Genomic DNA, 20,936 nt, shown 5'->3' with positions numbered 1-20,936 from the left:
AAGGGGAACATTAACCAAGGTTTGAACTTCATCCCAGTCAGAAGCTGATAAAGCCTTTTTCAGAAGAAAATTTCTCGAGAAGATCATCAGGGGGTATTGTATGGCTGATATAGTGGTAAACCCCCGCCTACTGTGTATAGTGGTAAAACCCCGCCTACGCCTACATGACCAAGGTGATGACTGGTTCCCTTCTGTGAACCCTGTTGCATTGTGGGAAATAACAGCGGTTTCCAACTGCCAAGCAACCAGTGTCTCCCTCTGTGCATATAAATATTGAAAAGAAAAAAACTTCTATCTAGCCAATCATATAGTTAGTGGGTGTGTTTATAGATAATGGAAGTTGGTGCTGTCTTTGTTTCTTGTCTGCCAGAAGTACCAGAAGTAAAGATTATTACCTGTAGGCTCAAACAACTTGAACTAATTAGATCTCGCTTCTATTTTTTTTTTACTTTTTAACAATACCTGTTGCCTGAAATTTCTGCTGATCATTCTGGCATCAGTAATGTCTGAATTACACCAAGACAAGCATGCAGCTAATCTTGTCAGATGTGTGTCAAAAACGTGATCTGCATGCTTGTTCAGGGTCTATTGCTCAAGGTATTAGTAGCACAGTAATAGCAGGACTGCTAGGCAACTGGCATTGTTTAGGTCAGCCTCCAAATCCCTCTCACTTCAGGTTCCCCTACAAGCTTCACGTACATCTGCAGAAATGTGCAATTTCTATCTTCCCTGTTTTTAGTTACAACTGCAAAAAGATACACTAACTGATGTGTTGTGCATAAGCTAGGCACCCCTTTCATGTGGATTCTAACAAAACATTTTGTATTGCTTAGAAATGGCTAACAATGTCCCATGCAATACACAGGGCTGATAAATCAGCAGCACATACCATATAAGAGAGGTGAGTTCATACAGCTCCTGAGGACTTCGTGGGACCAGGTCAATTTGCTCCAGGCAACTACCATTAGAAGCCCCACACAGGAGGAAGTGTAGAGTCTCTGCAATATCTACAATTAGAAGGAAAGACGTTATGTTCAAAAGAAACACAGAAGTGTGGCCAATATGGTTTGCCAAGCACACCTTGAGTACACATATCAGAAGATTTGCTCTCATTTGTCATATTTTTAAGCTTGGTTCAGCATAACCCCTCCTTAAGCAACATGCACTTTAAATTTAGTCACCTGATTCTATATTGCATGATAGCAAGACAAAAACCACTGCTAAATGGCGATGTACTATGCATGTCACAAGAGTTCTGGGAGACGGAGTCTATCTACAGCTGGCTTGCAAGTCTCCTGCTGGGGTCCTATAGATCAGTGTTTCAACATTTCATAGGTATGCACCACTTTTGAAAGCCTGTGTGGCAGAGTCCTCCCTGGTTTGATAAAGGCTGTCTCGAGTACCTCTTGCTACACACGTTTAATAGTAGTAACATGGAAATAGTTTTGAAACATTTTTCAAACATTTACTATTTATTGCTTTCAATTGGCTAAAATACTGGTTTGGTGTTCATATTGGGTTTATTATTTTTTGAAACTATCTAGTCCAAGGCCCCCCTTGGAAACCCCTACAAACACAGACACAGAACATTTATATTGCGCTTTTCTCCTGGCGGACTCAAAGCGGCAGAGCTGCAGCCACTGGGACGCGCTCTATAGGCGGTAGCAGTGTTAGGGAGACTTGCCCAAGATCTCCTACTGAATAGGTGCTGGCTTACTGAACAGGCAGAGCCGAGATTCGAACCCTGGTCTCCTGTGTCAGAGGCAGAGCCCTTAACCATTAATCTCCACCTATCACATCTTCAGAACTTAAAGAGAACCTGAACTGAAAATTAAAAGTCAAAATAAGCATAAACACTTACTTACCTCCTGTGTAGTCTACTCAATCTCTTTCTCCTCTCCTGCGTTCCATTTGTCCACTGTGATGAATGGAATTCTCCATCCTCCATTTTGAAAATGGCCATTACCCCATAACACCTTCCTGGTCAGCAAACTGTTAAACTGTAATATCACCCACTTGAGCCATAGGGAAACATGGACATTACCTTGCACATTCAGATGTAACTGAAAGGCAGCTGATATTTAACTGACAGCAACTGGTATATTTCAGTTCTGACAAAATATTGTCAGAACTGGAAGGGATCACTTTAAGAAAATCGTGAGCTTCTGAGAGGAACTGAGTATGTAATATTCATTTGAAGCCAAGTCATGTGTTTATTTTAAATAATTTTACTCAGTTCAGGTTCCCTTTAAAGGGGAACTGAAGAGAGAGGTATATGGAGGCTGTCATGTTTATTTCCTTTTAATCAATACCAGTTGCCTAGCAGCCCTGCTGGTCTATTTCTCTGCAGTAGTATCTGATTAAAACCAAAAACAAGCATGCAGCTAGTCTTGTCAGATCAGACTTATAAGTCTGAACCACTGAAACACCTGATCTGCTGCATGCTTGTTCAGGGGCTATGGCTAATAGTATTAGAGACAGAGGATCAGCAGGGCTGCCAGGCAACTGGTATTGTCTAAAAGTAAATAAACATGACAGCCTCCATATACCTCTCTCTTCAGTTCCCCTTTAAGCTACAGATGCTATGCTGTCGTAAGGTCAGCGTGGCAACATATGACTGTTGTAAGTTGCAGCAGTGCTTCCGGGGCAGCTGTACACTATACCTGTAAGGCCCAACAGAGTGAATCGCTTGTTTCTGTAAACGGTGGGATGATTCCTACCCTGTGGAAGAGTGAACTCGACCAAAGTCTGTTGGGCACTGGATCTCCCAACAAAGTTAAACAAATTTATATAAGTGGCATATTTTTAACAAATATTTTAATCACGAATTATATTTAGCATTATTACTTATTTTAATGTGCATTTTTTTAATGTTATCTTTTAATCATTTTGCAATAGTGCTCCTTTAAAAAAACAAGAATCTTTCTGTGACAAATGGGAAAGGAGATTTCAGGCGTTCCATTGTGTTATGTGGATAAGTGCAGCTCCACTTTACAGAAAGTCCTAACTTTACATATCAGTATTTATTCTAAACACAAGGCTATGCTCGCAGCTTTCCGTATAATGTATCAGTTAGGGCTGGTTCAGACGGACGTTTGTGCAGCGTTTACTGCCAGCGTTCGGGGCTTGGCGTTAAACGCTCCTATTCAAGTGAATGGAGTGTTTGTACCAAGCTTTCACGCGCGTTTACACGAACGCGGCGTTCGGGTCCCGATTTTCACTGGCGTTCAAGGAGCCCCTGGAAGCTACATGTTGCTTCCGGGGCGGTTAACCGCGACGGGTAATGTTCCCCTAGGGGAAGAAAAAACGCTACCGCATCCAAACGCAATGTGAACGCTGCTAAAAGCCCGAACGCATTGCCGCCGCGACGCCAACGAACGCGACGCCTCCAAACGTCCGTCTGAACCAGCCCTTAGGAAGGAAGGAAAGCGCCGGCACTGCTGTCAATCACAATTTATTGCCCCAAAGAAGGCAACATGTAACAACATGCATCAAACAACATGGTGGAAACACATACCCTGAGGTGGATAGTTGTGGCGTGGTGGTGGGTGCAGAGGGAAGGAGAGCCTGACGGCCGTTTCGCGCTATGTGCTTCTACGTAGAAGCGCATAGCGCGAAACGGCCGTCAGGCTCTCCTTCCCTCTGCAGCCACCACCACGCCACAACTATCCACCTCAGGGTATGTGTTTCCACCATGTTTGATGCATGCATGTTGTTACATGTTGCCTTCTTTGGAGCAATAAATTGTGATTGACAGCAGTGCCGGCGCTTTCCTTCCTTCCTAACTGATGCAGACACACTGTTGCCTGAGCACGCTGGGGATTCCACCCATCCATACCTGACTGTGTGGATTGAGCCATCTCCTCCCCCTCCCACCTATACAGGAGTGCACTAACTGCAGTGCCAGCGTCTTTTACACCTCTACTTCCTACAGCATTTTTCCGTATAATGTACAGACTTACTCTGGCCACCACATTCCACTTACTCTGCTTCATGAGCTGCACGGCCAGCGTGGGGCAGTTGGAACACATCAAGGAGAACATTCGGACCACCATGATGAACATGCCTGAGCTCAGAATGGGAGGCGTCACTACGAGCAGCTGTTGGATATTGGTGAGCAGGTCTCTGGAAGCAACTTGCTGAAGGAGATTCTGTAGAAGTAAAATCATACATCAGCATTCTGCAGTGGCCCATTAAATGTATACTGCTAAATCAATGTATAAGTAGGAAGCTTTCCTGACCATTATCACCCACTTTTCTGCCAGGTCAATATCCGCTATAAAAGGTTCATTACCCTGTAACTATGTGAAGAGCAACATGCAATGGTACAGTTAATAAAAGCGAAGCTACATATAATGCATCTCCCTTTTTTCCCCCCAAGTGCCATGGAAGGTAACAAAACATCTGGTAGCAGCCATTATGGACATTAGGTATGAGCGCCACAGTTCGGAATCTGTATACTTGTTGCTGCCTATAGCCAATGTGATCCATGTTACATTCCATCTCTCCAATACTTCCTCCTCCAAACTCAGGAAGAGGAAGCATTGGAGAGACGGCACACGATGGACATGGAGCGCATCGGCTATAGGCAGCAACAAGGGTGAGTTACTGCTCTCTACATTCATACTAAGGGAAACCAAAGAAGCAGCACACAGCTGAACTCAAGCTACCATTACCTCTTCATGTTGGAAGTTATCTACCAGCCGTGCAAAACAGAGACAGGTGCTTTCCACAGATTTCTTATCCTAAAAAAGAAAAGCAGAAGTTGTTACATTTTTCCAGGGGAATTTTTTTTTTTTTACATTAGGGGGGACAGAACCGGGGAATCGGTCGTGTTCGTCACTCGCCCCAATATTGCACGCTGTTACCACCGCGCACCCAATCCAGCAAGCCTGCTTCTTCTTGCAGCATTTCCAACTGATACAAACAGGAAGAAAGAAACAGTGATACTTGTAGCCAACCAGTGCCAGTTTGTAGAAAGCTGGAACATATACAGTCCAGACTGAAAAATAATAGTACTGGTAGTCCCTGGTTAACGAACGAGATAGGGACTGTAGGTTTGTTCCTAATCTGAATTTGTTCTTAAGTCAGGACACTGTGCCATCTCTGTCCCCTGTACCTCCAGTGTTCCCCTCTGTGTCACCTCTGCCCTCTGTACCTGCTTATATAAAAGTTTAAAAGCCATTTTTTCTTTGAATTTTTAAAAATTGATTTTCTCAAAAACTACAAGCCCAATTGGAAATTGTTTGACTTGTTCCCAAGGAAACAAAATCCATGCCGTTCGTATCGGCGGCTCGTTCGTAAGTCGGGGACTACCTGTATTACAACAATAAATGTGGGTTCAAAGCCACTTTATGATCTGTCACCTGAAATGATATTTCGAGATCATTTTAGAAAGATCTTTCTCAAGGCATGCTGCATGTAGCCTGAGCATCGTGGAAAGACCCCTTTGGTCAAGGAAAATCTAAAATGTGTATGAAAGCCTGGGACTTTTAATAATCAAGTTTAGAGTTATGCTGAAGCACACATTCTGCACACAGCTATAAACCACTCTTGAAAGGGCAGTTTCCAACGTAACATTCTGAATTCCTAATAGATTGTTAGCAGTGAGTGCTAACTAGTCTTCGTTACTGGGCATTCATGAAAACCAGAAGGGACCTTTCCACAGGGGTTTTAAGAATTAGATTGCAGAGTCCATAGCTTAGAAGTCCCATTACCTCATAGCAGGTAATATGTGAATCACTTTTTAGTTGCAGGTGGTTACAAGCCACCAAACCGAAAACACAGTTCTAATAAAGAATGGAACAAAGAAACACCATGGATTTTTTCCCCTGTAGGAGAAAATGTGATCTCATGGGGAATTTCTAAGGTTGACGTCAGGTAATAGTTCTCGTTTCCTAGTCTCTAACTGGTCAGATGTCACACATGATGGATCAGCCTTTCGGCCAACCTCTTAGTAAGATAATTTGAGTTCTCAGTGACTAATGTTCTCCCAGTATTTAAGTTAATAATTCCATGGGTCTATAAACAACATTTGTTATAGTCAGTACAATAACAAAAGACATGTCTACATCAGAATGAGGAAGATACTTGCAATAGCTCGTTTTATCAGGTGTGACTAAGGGGGAAATACCTGTTGTGACCAATTCTGATTATCAGCTCTGTGAAGTACCAAAAAATCTAACACCCATTTGCTATAAATCTCAACTTTTCATTTTCACTTTTTTTTTTACCTGAGGAACCATCAAAATGTATAAAGCCAACCTAAGCACAAATCTGCACCCTCCTCGCTACTCTGCTGGGAAAGGGGAAAAAAGAAATGTAGAAAGTCACCTGGTGGGTCAATCTCTGCGTCAGCAGTGGCAAGGAATCGGCAACAAAGTGGAACTCATCTGGGCTGATGCTCTGGCAGCAGTTGGCTGCTATGGCTAAAGCATTCCTCTGAGCATTGATGCTGAAGAACTCGAGATACAGGAGGCAGTCAGCAAGTCCTCCCTGTGAATGGAAAGCTTATTACATTTAACTGGAGTACTTAGAAATCAGAAGAACAAGAAACAAAATAACTAAAATTAAAGACAACACTAGAGAAGACAAAAGGGAGAGAATGTGTGTCATGTTGTGCAGTTGTACTTACAGCCTGCAGGATGGCTTTACTGTGCCTGCGGGATAACATCTCAAGAGCAGTGAGGGCCTGTTCCGCTACATCTATACACTGTATCACTTGCAACTGAAAGAGAAGTGTTGGTTATCATACTAGGTTACACCAAGTGCACAGACTACTAGATATACAGACATGGAATCTTACCTTCTCTAAAAATACAGGAATTGCATCAACCACCACAGCTGAGGAACGTGGCAGTGCCTCCATCATGTAGGTTAAGGCTCGACATGCATGGTTCATCTAAAACAAAACATCAGACATGCATCTCATTTCTGGGTGGAATACAATGAATAAGCTATGGCCACAGAGGATGCAACCACTTCCATCTCTTGTTGATTAGCACTTTTAGGCCTCATACATGCAACTAACTAGTTACAATACAGGTAGTCCCCGATTAAGGAACAAGATAGGGAGTGTAGGTTTGTACTTAACCTGAATCTCTGTTCTTAAAGTGTACCAGAGCTGTTCTAAAGAAAATTTTTTATACATACCTGGGGCTTCCTTCAGCCCCATAAGAACGGATTGCTCCCACGCCGCCGACGTCCTCTGCCCGCAGCTTCGGTACTGGGTCCCCGCACTTCCATCAGTCGGAGCCAGTCTGACGTAAGTGAAGTGCGCCCTTTCCGTATTTCTCCAGCAGCCGCTGTAGATACACCTAGAGGCCGCACTTCTCCTGCGTAGACTGGCCCGACAGGCTGAAGTGACGTGTCCCGGTATCGGTGCTGCAGGAAGACTGAGAACGGCAGCGAGGGAGAGATCCGTGCGTATGGGGCTGGAGGAAGCCCCAGGTATGTATGAAACATTTTCTTTAGAACAGCTCTGGTTTTCTTCAAGTCAGAACACTGTGCCATCTCCTCCCCCCCCCCCCCCTGTGCCTCAAGTATCCCCCTCTGTGTCACCTCTACCCCCTGTACCTGCTTATACAAGTGTAAATCAATTTTTTTCTTCAATTTTTTTACAAACCGATTTTCTCAAAAACAAAGTTCAATATGAATTTTTTTTAACATGTCCCTACAGAACCACAGAATCCATGCCATTCATATCAGCGGATCGTTCGTAAGTCAGAGATTACCTGTACTTAACCTGGATCTAGTTTGGAGTCACCGATCTTGGGTAATAAAGTGTATTCAACACTTCACTCCCTGTATGCCTGAAGACCAGTCACCAAATAGTGACAGTGAGAAAGGACATTTCCCTCAAGCTTGCACCTTTAAAGAGAACCCGAGGTGGGAATTACTTTTACTATTGGGGCACAGAGGCTGGTTGTGCGCACTAAGACCAGCCTCTGTTGCCCCATCGTGTGCCTCCATGTCCCCCCTGCTCGCCGCTATACCCCCCGCATTGCTGGCGACACGCAGCGTGTCGCCAGCTCAATGTTTACCTTGCGCTGTCAGTCAGCGCTGCTCCCCTGCCTCCTCCGCATCGGCGCACCCGCCCGTGTCCCTTCCCTCCCGCTGATAGGAGGGAAGTGACGCGGCGGGTGGCGCCGATGCGGAGGAGGCGGGGGAGCGGCGCTGACTGACAGCGCAAGGTAAACATTGAGCTGGCGACACAGCCAGCAATGCAGGGGGTATAGCGGCGAGCAGGGGGGACATGGAGGCACACGATGGGGCAACAGAGGCTGGTCTTAGTGCGCACAACCAGCCTCTGTGCCCCAATAGTAAAAGTAATTCCCACCTCGGGTTCTCTTTAAAATTATCACTTATTAGTTTAACTTGTCAATATTTTAATGCTACATTGAAAGCAAGCCTGAAGCGGAACCCCCCCCCCCCAAAAAAAAAAACCCCACCTTATGATATAAATGAATTGTATGTGTAGTACAGATAATGAACATTAGCAGCGAAGAAAAGTAATTTTTATTTTCAGTTATATAGTTTTTTTTTTTAAAATAACGTTGCATCATTCTGACACAGTTTAGACACCACACCGTCTTTAGCTATAAAACAAAGCAGAAATAATGGGCCATTGAACATTCCTGCAGTAAAACCTTATCTCAAGCTCTCACTGTTTCCTGGCTGTTTGAGTGCTTCACAAAACCGGACTGTATTAGACAGAAGTTGGTTGAATAGTTCAGAGAAGCATTTTTGCATGGCTAACTGTTTTGTTCGTTTAATACAACTTTCTGGACTGGAAAACGAGATTTTTTTTACTTTGCTACTAATATTCTATTTCTTAGCTGTACCACACATACAATTCATCATCTCATAAATTACTTTTTCATTTCAGATTTACTTTAAGAGCAGATTTAAAAGTTTGCCTTTTACTTAGAAAAAAATAAGATCGCCTCAACTGGAAGCCATTTGGTTTTCTTAAAGACATTGGCCTCAACTCACTAAGCTTTATCAAACACTTCATAAAACGTTTGATAATTTACCTCATAGGTAAAATCTAGTTTTTAATCCACTAAGGTGTTATAGATTTATTGAAAATTTTATTGATAAAACATTCGATAAATCTATAACACCTTTGTGAATTTTACTCATGGAGTAAATTATCAAAACGTTTGATAAAGCTTAGTGAATTGAGGCCATTATGTCACTCTGAAGACTGGTGCACACTTCCAGTAAGTGCTCCCTGTCAGGATCAAGATCAACACTGCGGGGAATAAGGTAAACACAAATGGCATGCATGGCCTCTAAGGTGCGATATTCCTTTAAAGAAGAACCCCCCCCCCCCCCAAAAAAAAAAACCACCCTTTGCCCATATTGCACCCACAGAATCCTCTATAATAAAACCAGTGTCCCTGCGTGTGTTGTCTGTGCGTAGCTGGTCCGTGCTTTTTAGCATGGACCCAGCCTCACAGAGACAGGACAACAGGGCCAGGGAGCAGAGCAGAGCAGGCGGCTGGGTGTGCCCACGGCAGGTGCGCGTGCGCAATAACATATGGCGGCGAGAAACAGACCCTAGAGCCAGTTTTTAAACTGGCTTGGGTCTACTAGTTATAAATAGAAAATACAACAATACTACGGATATACTTCACCATTGTTTAAAATTTTTGATACGTGGATTCCTGCATCAAATTCAGGCAACCACCTTTAAAAAATGCAATCACATGAAAAATCCAAGTGTATGCAACTCTGAAATTTGGTTTGTGTTTGCAATTCTGGGAGCCTGTGTACTGCAGACAGCAACGCGAAAAAAGATACACGTGGACCAGGGCACGTGCAGGGGCATTTGCTGTGGACTAATAAGTTGATGGTCATGAAACTAGCTGGCATCAGGAGAATGGAAGATCATGCAGGACAGGACGGCTGCTGGGGGCTTGGGGAAGCCGCAGGTAAAGTGATACGGTTTATTTTATGCAAATCTTCAGTTTCGCTTTTAGTAACTAGTTCATTTTTTATATTCACTACAGATTCTATTTGTATTAAAGTTTATATTAAAAATAAATAAATCAGGATTTAAGATTAATCAAATGGTATTTTGCAAGGCATGATCAGTTTTCAATTTGTGTTCACTTTAAGCAAAAAGGGTTGGTCTACGTTAACAGAGACTTCCCACAATGCATAAAAATACAACAGTCAGCATCTGTTTCCTTCGAGCTAAGCAGTACTTCAATGGCTGCATTAATACAGGTCGGGATTTCAGTTCTGGCTGCACTAATGAGCACCACACAATACACCACTGCAGGGGCGCCTCTAGCCATTTTGTCACTCCAGGCAAGAAAACCTGTGGCGCGCGCGCCCCCCCCCCCCATGAAAATTATTGTAATGCAGCAGTGTTTCACCAGGAAATAACCATAATGCGGCAATGTTTAACCAGAAAATAATTGTAATGTGGCAGCGTTTCACCAGAAATTAACAGGAAATACATGTAAGTAAGAAAATACATGTAAGGAAGAAGGCACACAGGGTGACATAGGGAGGCACAGGGGGGCAGAAAGATGCACGAGGGTCAGAATAAGTCCCAATGGAGGACAGAAGGAGTCACATAGGGGAATAGAATGAGGCACAATGGGGGGAAAAAGGAGGCACAATGGGGAGCGGAATGAGACACAAAGGAGGACAGAAAGAGGCAAAGGAGGACAGTAAGAGTTACACAGAGGGGCAGTGGGAGGTACAGGGGGAAAGAAGAAGGAATGAGGGCCAGAAGGAGGCATAAAGTGGGTCAGAAGGCAGCGCAATAGGGACAGATTGAGGCACAAAGTGGGGCAAAAGGAGGCACTAGAGGAAAGAAGGAGGCACAGGGGGACAGAAGAAGGCACAATGGGAGACAGAAAAAAAGCACAAAGGGGGGAAGAAGGAAGCACAGGGAGACAGTAAGAGGCACAAATGGGGACAGAAGTGTGCACAAAGGGGGGCATAAGGAGGAACGAAAGGGGGACAGAAGGATGCAGAGGGGGATATAAGGAGGCACAGGCAGACAGAAGGAGGCAGAGGGGGACAGAAAGAGCCTCAGGGAGACAGAAGAAGGCACAAAAAAGCACAGAGGAAGGCGCAGGGGATAGAGGAGGCACATGGAGACAGAAGGAGGCACAAAGGGAGACAGAAGGAGGCACAAGAGGATAGAAGAAGGCAGAATGGGACTAAAGGAGGAACGGGGGGCAGAGGTAGCACAAGGGGACAAATAAAGGCACAAGGGCACAGAAGGAGGCAGAGGTGGCAAAGGGGGACTGAAGGAGGCACATGGAGACAGAAGGAGGCACAAAGGGAGACAGAAGGACAAACAGGGGTTCAGACATGGCCCAAGGGACTAAAGGAAGCACAAGGAGACAGAAGGAGGCACAAAAAGGACAGAAGGAGGCACAAAGGGATAAAGAAGGATGCACAAGGCACAGAGGTGGCAGTTGCCTGCAACTTATGCTAAGTAGATGCAGCAGAAGCAAGAAATAGAACACCCATGGGGCGGGGCTTAGTCAGGGGGCAGGGTTTAATGTGGGGGTGGGGCTTAATCCAGCAACATGGCGCCCCCCAGAACCAATGGCACTCCAGGCAATGGCCTGTACTGCCTATGCCTAGAGGCGCCCCTGCACCACTGCGTACTGTTGAAGATGGTAAAAACCACCATTCAAAAGGTTTTCTATGTTCTTTATTTAAAATACAGCACAACCTACAAGTATAAGAATACTGGTCTGGCTTTTTTTGTGAGTACAATACTTACAATGTCAAAGTTGTGCTCCATCTGTAGCAAAGTGATCTGAAATGAGAGGACAGAATGAAATCCACATTAGCAGCGAGTGTTTACTAATGGTGTGTGTAACCATTCTCTCAGCAGCAGCAGTCTTACCAGTGCGGGCACTACATTCTTCACTGGGAACCCTCCAAGCGTCTCTTCATTTCCCATTACCAGCAGTTGGCACATCTCAATGACCGCTTGAAGCTGCTGGCTCTCATCTGTGGCTTGAAGACCCTGCAGCAGCTGCTGCGCCTTGGAGCCTAAAGGAAAATAAAAATCCACATTCTTCACAATGTGACTATAAATGCTTAAAGGACATCCAAGGTGAAAATAAACTGATGAGATAAATAGTATCCATCCTTCCCCTCCTAAAAATGACTTAAGACATTCCATAGTTTAATTTTAAAATCTACTTTTTAAGTTATTATGGTTTTATTGTCTCTGCTCAATGACGCATTCATTGAAGTATGCCAGAGCTAAAATCTGAACTAATGACCCTTTATTTCATTCCTGCTCTCCGAAGTCATTTTCTGCCAGGAAAAAGTTTTATGGCTGTAATTCCTTATCAGTGAGCATTATGCTATAGTCCGACCCAGATAGCAACTGTCACTTTCATATCTGATGTTTAACTCTTTCAGGCAAAGAAAGAAAGAAAGAAAAAAAAAAAAAAAAGGAACAGCCTAGTTATTTGTGTGCTTGGCACTGTACATACACATGTCTATCTCATCAGGTCACCTAGGATGTCCTTTAATGTGGCTCACACAACTATAACAAAATATTTAACAGCATCCCTTTTATACAGGTTGTCTGCACAGAGCTGAACGTAATACCATGATAACATGAACTTACTTGCACCACTTCCTATTGTTCGATGGAAGAGCTGAGACATGCGAGGTCCAAGGGGGCCAAATAGGTGAGGAGGAAGGCCACGAGCTTCTAAGAGAGCTGCAAGAGTGAAGTAATCAATAAACTGAAATAAAGTCACCAGGATGAAACAATGACACTACAGTCTACTTGTAAGCTATGAAGTAGGCCTTACTGCTGAGTAACCTCAACACTACATAGTAAACGAGCAAAAATATAAAATCTTGCCAGCGTGGCTTACTCTGTCAGCCAGTGAGGCCCAACACAGAGGATGAGCAGAGGTCTCTCTTGTTGAAGAATATATGATATAGCCAGTGTCACATCATGCAAATATGTAGCAGCAACTAATCTCAAGCTGCATTTACTACCAATGTTATCCAATAACTCCAACACCACTGCCAATATCACAGGCAGCATTTTGCAGCTGAACAGACCTGGAACAAACCTGTATTGCAGTTACTAAACTGTATGAAGCCATATACTATATAGTGCAATCTTTATCAAACAATGATTGCTCAATCAGACTGTATAGTGTAAAGCAACAGCCTCAGTTTGTACAAACAGCCCTAAAGTAGGCCACATACAAATCAGTTTTCCTGGTCAATACCACAAAAATGTCTGATCGATTAATATTGATCAGACCGGATGGAAGATTTTGGTTGATCAGGGCAGGAGCAGTGATCAGTGTCCTGCATTGAACAGTGCAATGCTGCGTTTTTACCGACTGATTTGGTTTATACACTGCAGAACAATTTTTAATGAATTGCTTGCTTAAATCCATTAATTCCTCTCTGAATCAATTTCAATTTGAGTGATATCTATAATTTGGAATCATTGGGCAAAAGTCTGTATGTGTGGCTACCTTTAGGCAGTGTTCAGGTTTAAAAAAGAAATGGGCTATCCAGCTATTATCTCTAGTCTTTTCCAGTGATCCATGTACAAATAAGCAGGCTGAGCTCTGCTAAGCAATATGTATTGCACTATGAAGATGGAAGGGGGAGGAGCCGGACTGAGTGTCCTTACCACAGCTACCAGCCTACACAATCCAGTGTGGCCAACTGTTATACCCACAAGAAGAAATAAAGGACACCTGAACTGAAGGGATATGGAGACTCCCATTTTTATTTCCTTTTAAACCACACCAGTTGCCCGGCACCATGTTTACATCTTTGGCTGCAGTAGTATCTGGATCACACACTGAAACAAGCATGGGGCTTGAAACTGAAGTCCAGCTACATTAAGTTGGACTTTAAGTCAGAAACCTTTGATCTGCATGCTTGTTCAGGGTCTATAGCTAAAAGTATTCGAGGCAGAGGATCAGTACAACAGGCAGGAAACTGGTATTGTTTAACAGGATATAAATATGGCAGACTCCATAGGACACTCCGTTCAGGTGTCATTTGAATGTGGCATACAGATAGGCTGGGGGTTTGGACTAAACAATTTTAGGTGGCATATTTAGGGACTGTAGAAAGATTTAAGCTTTAGACCCCCTGCACACTGCAAATCCGATTTACGATTCGGATTTTCCCTGGATGCTATCAAAACAAAAAAGAACAAACAAAAAAAACAGAAAAAACAGAAAAAATTAAGCATGCAGTACCGATTGCAAGTTGGAATCACATGTAAAACCGAGTCAGTCGCAAATTGAAATCGCACGTAGTGTGCATGAGGCCTTAAATAGGTAGGCAAATCTAAATATTAAAATATCCATTAACAGTACATGTTCCTCAGACGCGATCAATAAGTCGGATTTGCAGGATCATAAGTAATCAGAATGATTTATGATCGTAAAATCCAACATTCCAACTGGCAAAATTCTGTATTCCTTTAGACTATATAAAGACAAGATAGATTTTCTATACATTCTGCGTAGTTTTCTGTACAATATGATCTTTAAAAACAAAACGAAAAAAAAAACACGGATGGAATGGCCAAACCTGAGGAAAATATTGCACTGTTAATGGGCACCTTTATACCAACATGTAGTGCTGCAGTGTGGCAAACTATATAGAAAAGAGAATGAACCTGAACTAGTCTCAAATTTACCAAAATACTCAAGACTTCCAATTACCTTACACTATATATTTAAAGGGAACCTGAAGCATGAGGCATATAGAGGTTGCCATATTTCCTTTTACACTGTACCAGTTGCCTGGCAGTCCTGCAGATCTCCGTTGCTGCAGTTGTGTCAGAGTATCACACCTGAAACAAGCACGCCGCTAATCTTGGCAGATTTGCATCAGAAACATCTGATCTGCATGGTTGTTCAGGGTTTATGGCTAAAATAATTAGGGGCACATGATCAGCAGGGCAGTCAGCCAACTAGTATTGTTTATCACAACACACATACTATTGATTGAGAATCAAAGTAAAATATATGCAAAACACGAGGACCAGAAACCAGTCTCAGAATAGGTACTATAGTACCCTAAAATAGAACAGATCAAAGAATTATACTATAAAAGGTCTGAAAAGAAAACATATATACACCATCACCTATGGATATACACTGGATGGGGGGGGGGGAGAATGTTCTCAGCATGCACTATATAAGAGTGCATACAATTTCCAGAACATAATATACATGTATTCAGGAACCTACAGCTAATAGGTGTCAAGTTTTCATCCCTGGCTATCCATAAAATCCCCCCTAGTACCCATTCTGAAAGGACTGTTGAGGACTAGTCCCTGTGTTTTGCAACTGTTATTGTTTAAAAGGAAATAAATATGACAGCCTTCATACCCCTCTCACTTCAGATTACCTTTAACAGAACAATTCTGTTATTTCTGGCCCAAATATAATTTTATTAGCAATTTACATAGAACTGTTTTCCAATGCTAACATATGTTATACAAGACAGAGGTGCAGCAGAATGCTATATTCCATACAGTAGGTGTGTGATAACTGAGTAATGCCCTTTATGACTGATTGCAGGAGAGGCTGTGGCCTCAAAATGTAAATACACATTGGCCTCAATTCGCTAAGATCATGCTGGAGATAAGGCAAGAGAAAACTTACCTCCACACAGTAAGAGAATTATCTTATCTCTTCATTCCTTAAGTTACCTCCTCTGTAGTTAATTTACCTCCTCTGTAGTTATTGTCACACGCAGTTAATAAACAGCCCGTCTTTAACTCTGGAGTTATTTTAAGGATTGGAGAGTTAACTTAAAGACAGAAGAGTTAACTTTAGGTTTGCCTGAGGTAAAAAGTTTCCTGAATACTACACGCCTTATCACCATGGTAACAACTCTAGAAACGTTATTAAAGACAGGAGATAAGCTTAGTGAATTGAGGCCAATATAACAATACAAAGCCACAGAAAAACAGAGCAAACAAATCTCTAGCTTCTGATAAAGTGCAATATTTAGGCCTCTTTCACAGTGTGAAGTCGCACGTTAAAAACTACGTAGAATAACTCACTGCAATGCAAAATCAATGCTCCATTCTTAGTGCAGACGTTGCGTTGGTGATCAACGCTGCACGTTAAGTGAAAGTACTGCATGCAGTGCGTTCTACACTTTATTAGCTGCGTTGGACTTTACACATGCTCAGTAATAACTTGGAAGTATACTTTTCATTGCCAGTATGCTGTACTGTATGCGACGATAACGGGGCATTAAGTTTCTTTCTGACTTTGAGGTGTTGCGTTGTAACCTGGTCGTATCAAAACGCAACGTCCTACTGTGAAAGAGGGCTAAAGGTTGCCTTCTGTGAAAACTGTAATATTTTATTTTCTTTGTATAATCTTGTAGAGCTATACTTGGCTGAATAATATTCACAATTGTACAAATATTAAGCGGTGGATCATAAACTTAGTCATTTAGTAAATTGTACCTTTATTGATGAATAAGCAGTCCCTTCAGCTCAGCTCCATCTATTGTTAAGTTTAATATCATTTATACGAAATGCTTAGCTGCTCCAGATTAGTAACAGGCTGGCAAGACTGGGAAGATGAGAGTTGCTGCAAGTTGCTCAATTTGTGCAGGTGTAGAAAATAAGCAACAATGGTCCCTGCTCTATGCAGCCAATAACGCATGCGGAACAATAAAAAGTACCCAAGATACTTGTACCGCGCTACTTTTCAAGTGTGCAGCTCTGATAAAGGTCTGTAACAGTACAGCAAGAGTGGAAATTCGTTTTACAGCCTTTACTGACTAATATGGAGAATCAGGAACTGGATACTCTTTTACAGAAAATAGACACAGTTTTCACAGTCCTTGACATAATTTGGTAGTTTTTTTTCCCTCACTTGCTCTGGTTCCATCAGCCAGGTTTGCTTTAGTGTATGATGAAAACCTGTTATGTGTATAGATTGTTACCTTGTAGGCGCCCCATTTCAGAATCATCACTCTCACTTTCTCCAGACGTAGTCATCCCAACAGCACCAGCTACAGAGCTAGAGGCTGGAGGGGAGAGAAGAGATGAAGACCTTTCGCCTGCTGCTCCTGTTAAAGTTGTAAGTCATGCTATTACCATATAATTAAGACCTAGTTTAGCTTGTCCTTTATGATTACACATATATTCTTCACACACTTAAGAAAAAAGATACAGGAATGCAGTCTGCAATGTAATGTATCATAGGTTTGCAATAACAGGAAACCTTTGGTAGGTAACATCAACCTGGCAAGCTTAATGCTGTGGCACATGCAATACAATTCTGCTCAGGTGGCAATTTATAGCTCTAGTTCAGGTACGAGTTTTTTTTCTGTTTAAGAAAAACCTTCTTAAATGATTTATGCTTGTAAAAAGTTTTGCAAAACAACAGTAGAATAAAAAAAAATGCATCTCCGAGGATGACAGCTGCCTGCTCACACCTGGTAACTGAAGCACTTCCAATATAGTCACATGGGCATGAAGGGGGGAGCGATTGGTCTGTCAGCCATGAGGTCAAGCCTTCCCTGCTGACTGGCAGCCTATCATGGAGCATAGCCACAGACAGAAAAGAGGGAGGAGAGGTGGGGGGAGTGGGAAGGTAGCTGGAGGCTTTTGAGGGTACAAATTGGAGCATCAGTTTTGTTTTCCTGATTAACTGCCACCGTTTGAAAAAAAAACAAAAAAAAAACCCTTTTCAACCAGAACTTAATATTCTTTAGTGACACTGAAGAAGAAAAAAAAAAAAGTCTGATATAATGAACTGTATGTGTAGTTGTGTAGTACGGATAATAAATAGAACAGTCGTAGCAAAGAAGAAAAAAAAATAGATAATTATCCATCCATCCACATATACATACACTGTATATATTTTTGTTATAACATCGCATTATTCTGTCATATTTGCAATTACAAACCACACACTTTTTTGAACTATGAAACAGAGCAGAGCTAATGATCCTTTGAACTCCCCTGCAGTAAAACTTTATCTGAAGCTGCTTCTTACAATCTCTTTGATGTATAAGTGCTTTAGAAAATAGGACAGTCTCCGACCCAAGTTGGTTTGGAGAGCTTAGAGACGCTCTTTTGCATAGATAACTGAAGTTTCTTATCTCTTCCTGTACTGGAAACAATAAGAGACTGTTCTTTGCTACTAATGTTCTATTTCTTGTACTACACATACAATTCATTATATCAGAAGTTTATTTTCACTCCAGGTTCCCTTTAAGCACAAAAATAAAAAAAAAAAGTTGAAAAAAATAATCCTAAACCTCCAATCCACTAAAAAAAAACAGATCTGGCAGCCGAACTAGAACTTTGCAAAGGCCTAATCAGATTTGGAAGACAGCCTGCTTAATCAAGGTGTTTATTGTAATTTATAGATTACCCTCCACATCTGAGTAGACCTGCTGCAGAAATAGTTTGAACCTTACCAACAACTGTTCCTGCAGATAATATAAAAACAAAACCACTCCTCGAAAGTCTAAAGCATTGCTGCTTGTTTATTCCATGGAGACATGGCAAAGCCTTGTGCAAGCTATAAATTCCTTCTCCTCCTCAGCATCATATCCCAGCAGTTCTAGACTAAGCTAGAAAACAGAAACACAATAGGCGCTTCCCTCATCGCCTAGCCTCCCACTGTCTGTTATGATGTAAAATCTGAGTGGGAGCCGCAAACATTTATTAGACTGACACACTGGACAGCATATTAGCTTCTCTCCCACTGCAAAGAAAAAAAAAAAAACAGGAAAAAAAGTTAACTTTAACCTCATTTTGAATTCCTATGTTGCTTCTAATGAGAATGGCGTTTTTTAAAGTCCTACTTCAGTTTCTCTAATTTTTTTCCTTGCATAATTTTTTTTTTATTTTTATTGTGCATGGGGAGTCTGTACTTATTGCAATAAATATATTCAAAGTGCAGGTTAGCTTTTGTCAGGCAGCATCCAGGAGCCTTTCAGTGTCAGGGGTGTTCTTTGCACAGGGCAAAACAGATCACTTGACCCCGCCCCCACCACCTCCCACTGCACTCTATGGCCAGGACTGCAACTACAGTTCCTTCCTGCTCAGCAATAAATCAGTAATGAATAAATAATGTAAACCATTTCCTGCTGCTCTTAACTTTTTTTCCCCTAATAACACACCATGGAGGGTAAGGTAAATGTCTGATCAGACATAGGGCAGGGAGGAACTAGAGGGCCACTGATGATACTTTGTAGAGCTGAAGTGTTGCAGTGCTGGCTACAGAGAGGTCAGAGAAGATAGACCAGGTCAGGTCTGTTTAGTAAAATACTGACTGTTCTCCCCTCCCAGAATGATTAGGGATGGTGAATTAGACGCCATTTTTTCTGACTTGTAAGCAAACTATATGGAGCTTGGAACTGCGCCAAGCCAAACTTGCAGGAATTGCATTTAAAAGGACAACTGTAGTGAGGGGTTATATGGAGGCTGCCATATTTAATTCCTGTTAAGCAATACTAGTTGTTTGGCTGTCCTGCTGATCCTCTGCCTCTAATACTTTCAGCCATAGACCCTGAACAAGCATGCAGCAGATCAGGTGTTTCTGACATTGTCACATCTCACAATTTTAGCTGCATGTTTGTTTCTGGTGTGATACAGACACTTCTGCAGCCAAATAGATAAGCAGGGCTGCTGGGCAATTGGAATTGTTTAAAAGGAATTAAATATGGAAGCCTCCATATTCCACTCATTACAGTTGTCCTTTAATGAGTCCAATTCCAACTCGCAATATACTTGCACACAACTGGGAAATTATAGCATCTCCATGACCATCTCTAGTGATGATCGGACAGGAGTTAGGACAGTTCACAGATGATCATTTAATTGAACCAAGTTGGACATGTCATTTACACAGGGAGTTAGTTTCGCAAACCTAGAAATTGATGAATAACACTGTACAATATGAATTCTGATATAGTCCTCACAATTAGCATCAAAACAGCAGCCTAAACCTGGACCTTAAAAGGACCTCTGTCGCAAAAATATACATATACATACATATATATACATATACAATTAAGAAGTACGTTTCTGCCAGGAGTAAAATGAGCCATAAATTACTTATCTCTTATGTTGCTGCCACTTACCGATTTCGCCGCAGCAGATTCCCCGCTCGTTCCCTGCGAGCGTACAATAGTGGGGAATCGAGTGGAAGCGGGGACGAGGGGGATCGAATCCGACACACGAGCGGGGATGCGGAAGAGTCGATCCGGCGGCTAATCGAGCCGCCGGATCGCTCCGTGTAGACCAGGCTTTAGAGCAACAAACAGGAGTGTAGCTTGAAAGTCCACATGCGGTTTCTTACTATGAATATTTTTTTTTTCGCTTTCTAAACCAGATGAAAATTGCAGGGAAAGGGAGGGGTGAGGGGCAATCACATGGGAGACAGCAGCAGTGTAATTTCCATGCACCTTTGAAGTGTCTGTACAGAGGGAATGAGATATTATTGTGCAAGGAATGGGCCTTCATTAATAGCATAACTTGATTCATATGCTGCACGGATTCGCCACTAGAGGGAAAATAGTAATTGGCACACTGATGTAATAATCCTAAATTCTGATTTGCTGACCCAAAGTCATCAGGAGTTCTGACCCTGGTGGCAGCCTGCTTGCTACAAACCTGTAACTCAAACTATTATATTTTTTTTTTTTTAGGGTCATGAAAATCTTAAAATTTAAAACATACAAATAAGTACGTTTCTTCCAGAGTAAAATGAGCCATAAATTACTTTTCTCCTATGTTGCTGTCACTTACAGTAGGTAGTAGAAATCTGACATAACCGACAGGTTTTGGACTAGCCCATCTCCTCATGGGCGGTTCACAGGAATTTATTTTCAAAATGCATTTAGTGAATGGCAGTTGCTCCGTCCCAACTGCCCCCCCCCCCCCCCCAAAAAAAAAA

The 20,936-nt window shown here is 42.3% G+C and overlaps 1 protein-coding gene across 1 annotated transcript in view; it reads right to left on the bottom strand.

Moving 5' to 3' along the window:
- TRIP12 (thyroid hormone receptor interactor 12) overlaps positions 1 to 20,936 on the bottom strand; it is a 203,614-nt gene that overhangs the window by 51,212 nt on the left and 131,466 nt on the right. The window contains exons 4-13 of the mRNA XM_068280504.1: positions 16,966 to 17,049; positions 12,626 to 12,721; positions 11,888 to 12,036; positions 11,762 to 11,797; positions 6,806 to 6,901; positions 6,635 to 6,727; positions 6,334 to 6,495; positions 4,677 to 4,745; positions 3,986 to 4,151; positions 890 to 1,007 (exon numbers count right to left, since the gene is read on the bottom strand). Coding sequence (XP_068136605.1) covers positions 890 to 1,007; positions 3,986 to 4,151; positions 4,677 to 4,745; positions 6,334 to 6,495; positions 6,635 to 6,727; positions 6,806 to 6,901; positions 11,762 to 11,797; positions 11,888 to 12,036; positions 12,626 to 12,721; positions 16,966 to 17,049 — 1,069 coding nt within the window. The remainder of the gene's footprint in view (positions 1 to 889; positions 1,008 to 3,985; positions 4,152 to 4,676; positions 4,746 to 6,333; positions 6,496 to 6,634; positions 6,728 to 6,805; positions 6,902 to 11,761; positions 11,798 to 11,887; positions 12,037 to 12,625; positions 12,722 to 16,965; positions 17,050 to 20,936) is intronic.

This window comes from Hyperolius riggenbachi, chromosome 4 (genome assembly GCF_040937935.1).
Source record: "Hyperolius riggenbachi isolate aHypRig1 chromosome 4, aHypRig1.pri, whole genome shotgun sequence".
Classification (NCBI taxonomy): Eukaryota; Metazoa; Chordata; class Amphibia; order Anura; family Hyperoliidae; genus Hyperolius; species Hyperolius riggenbachi.
The sequence above is the reverse complement of the archived record's forward strand: the minus strand, read 5'-3'. Positions and strand labels throughout refer to the sequence as shown.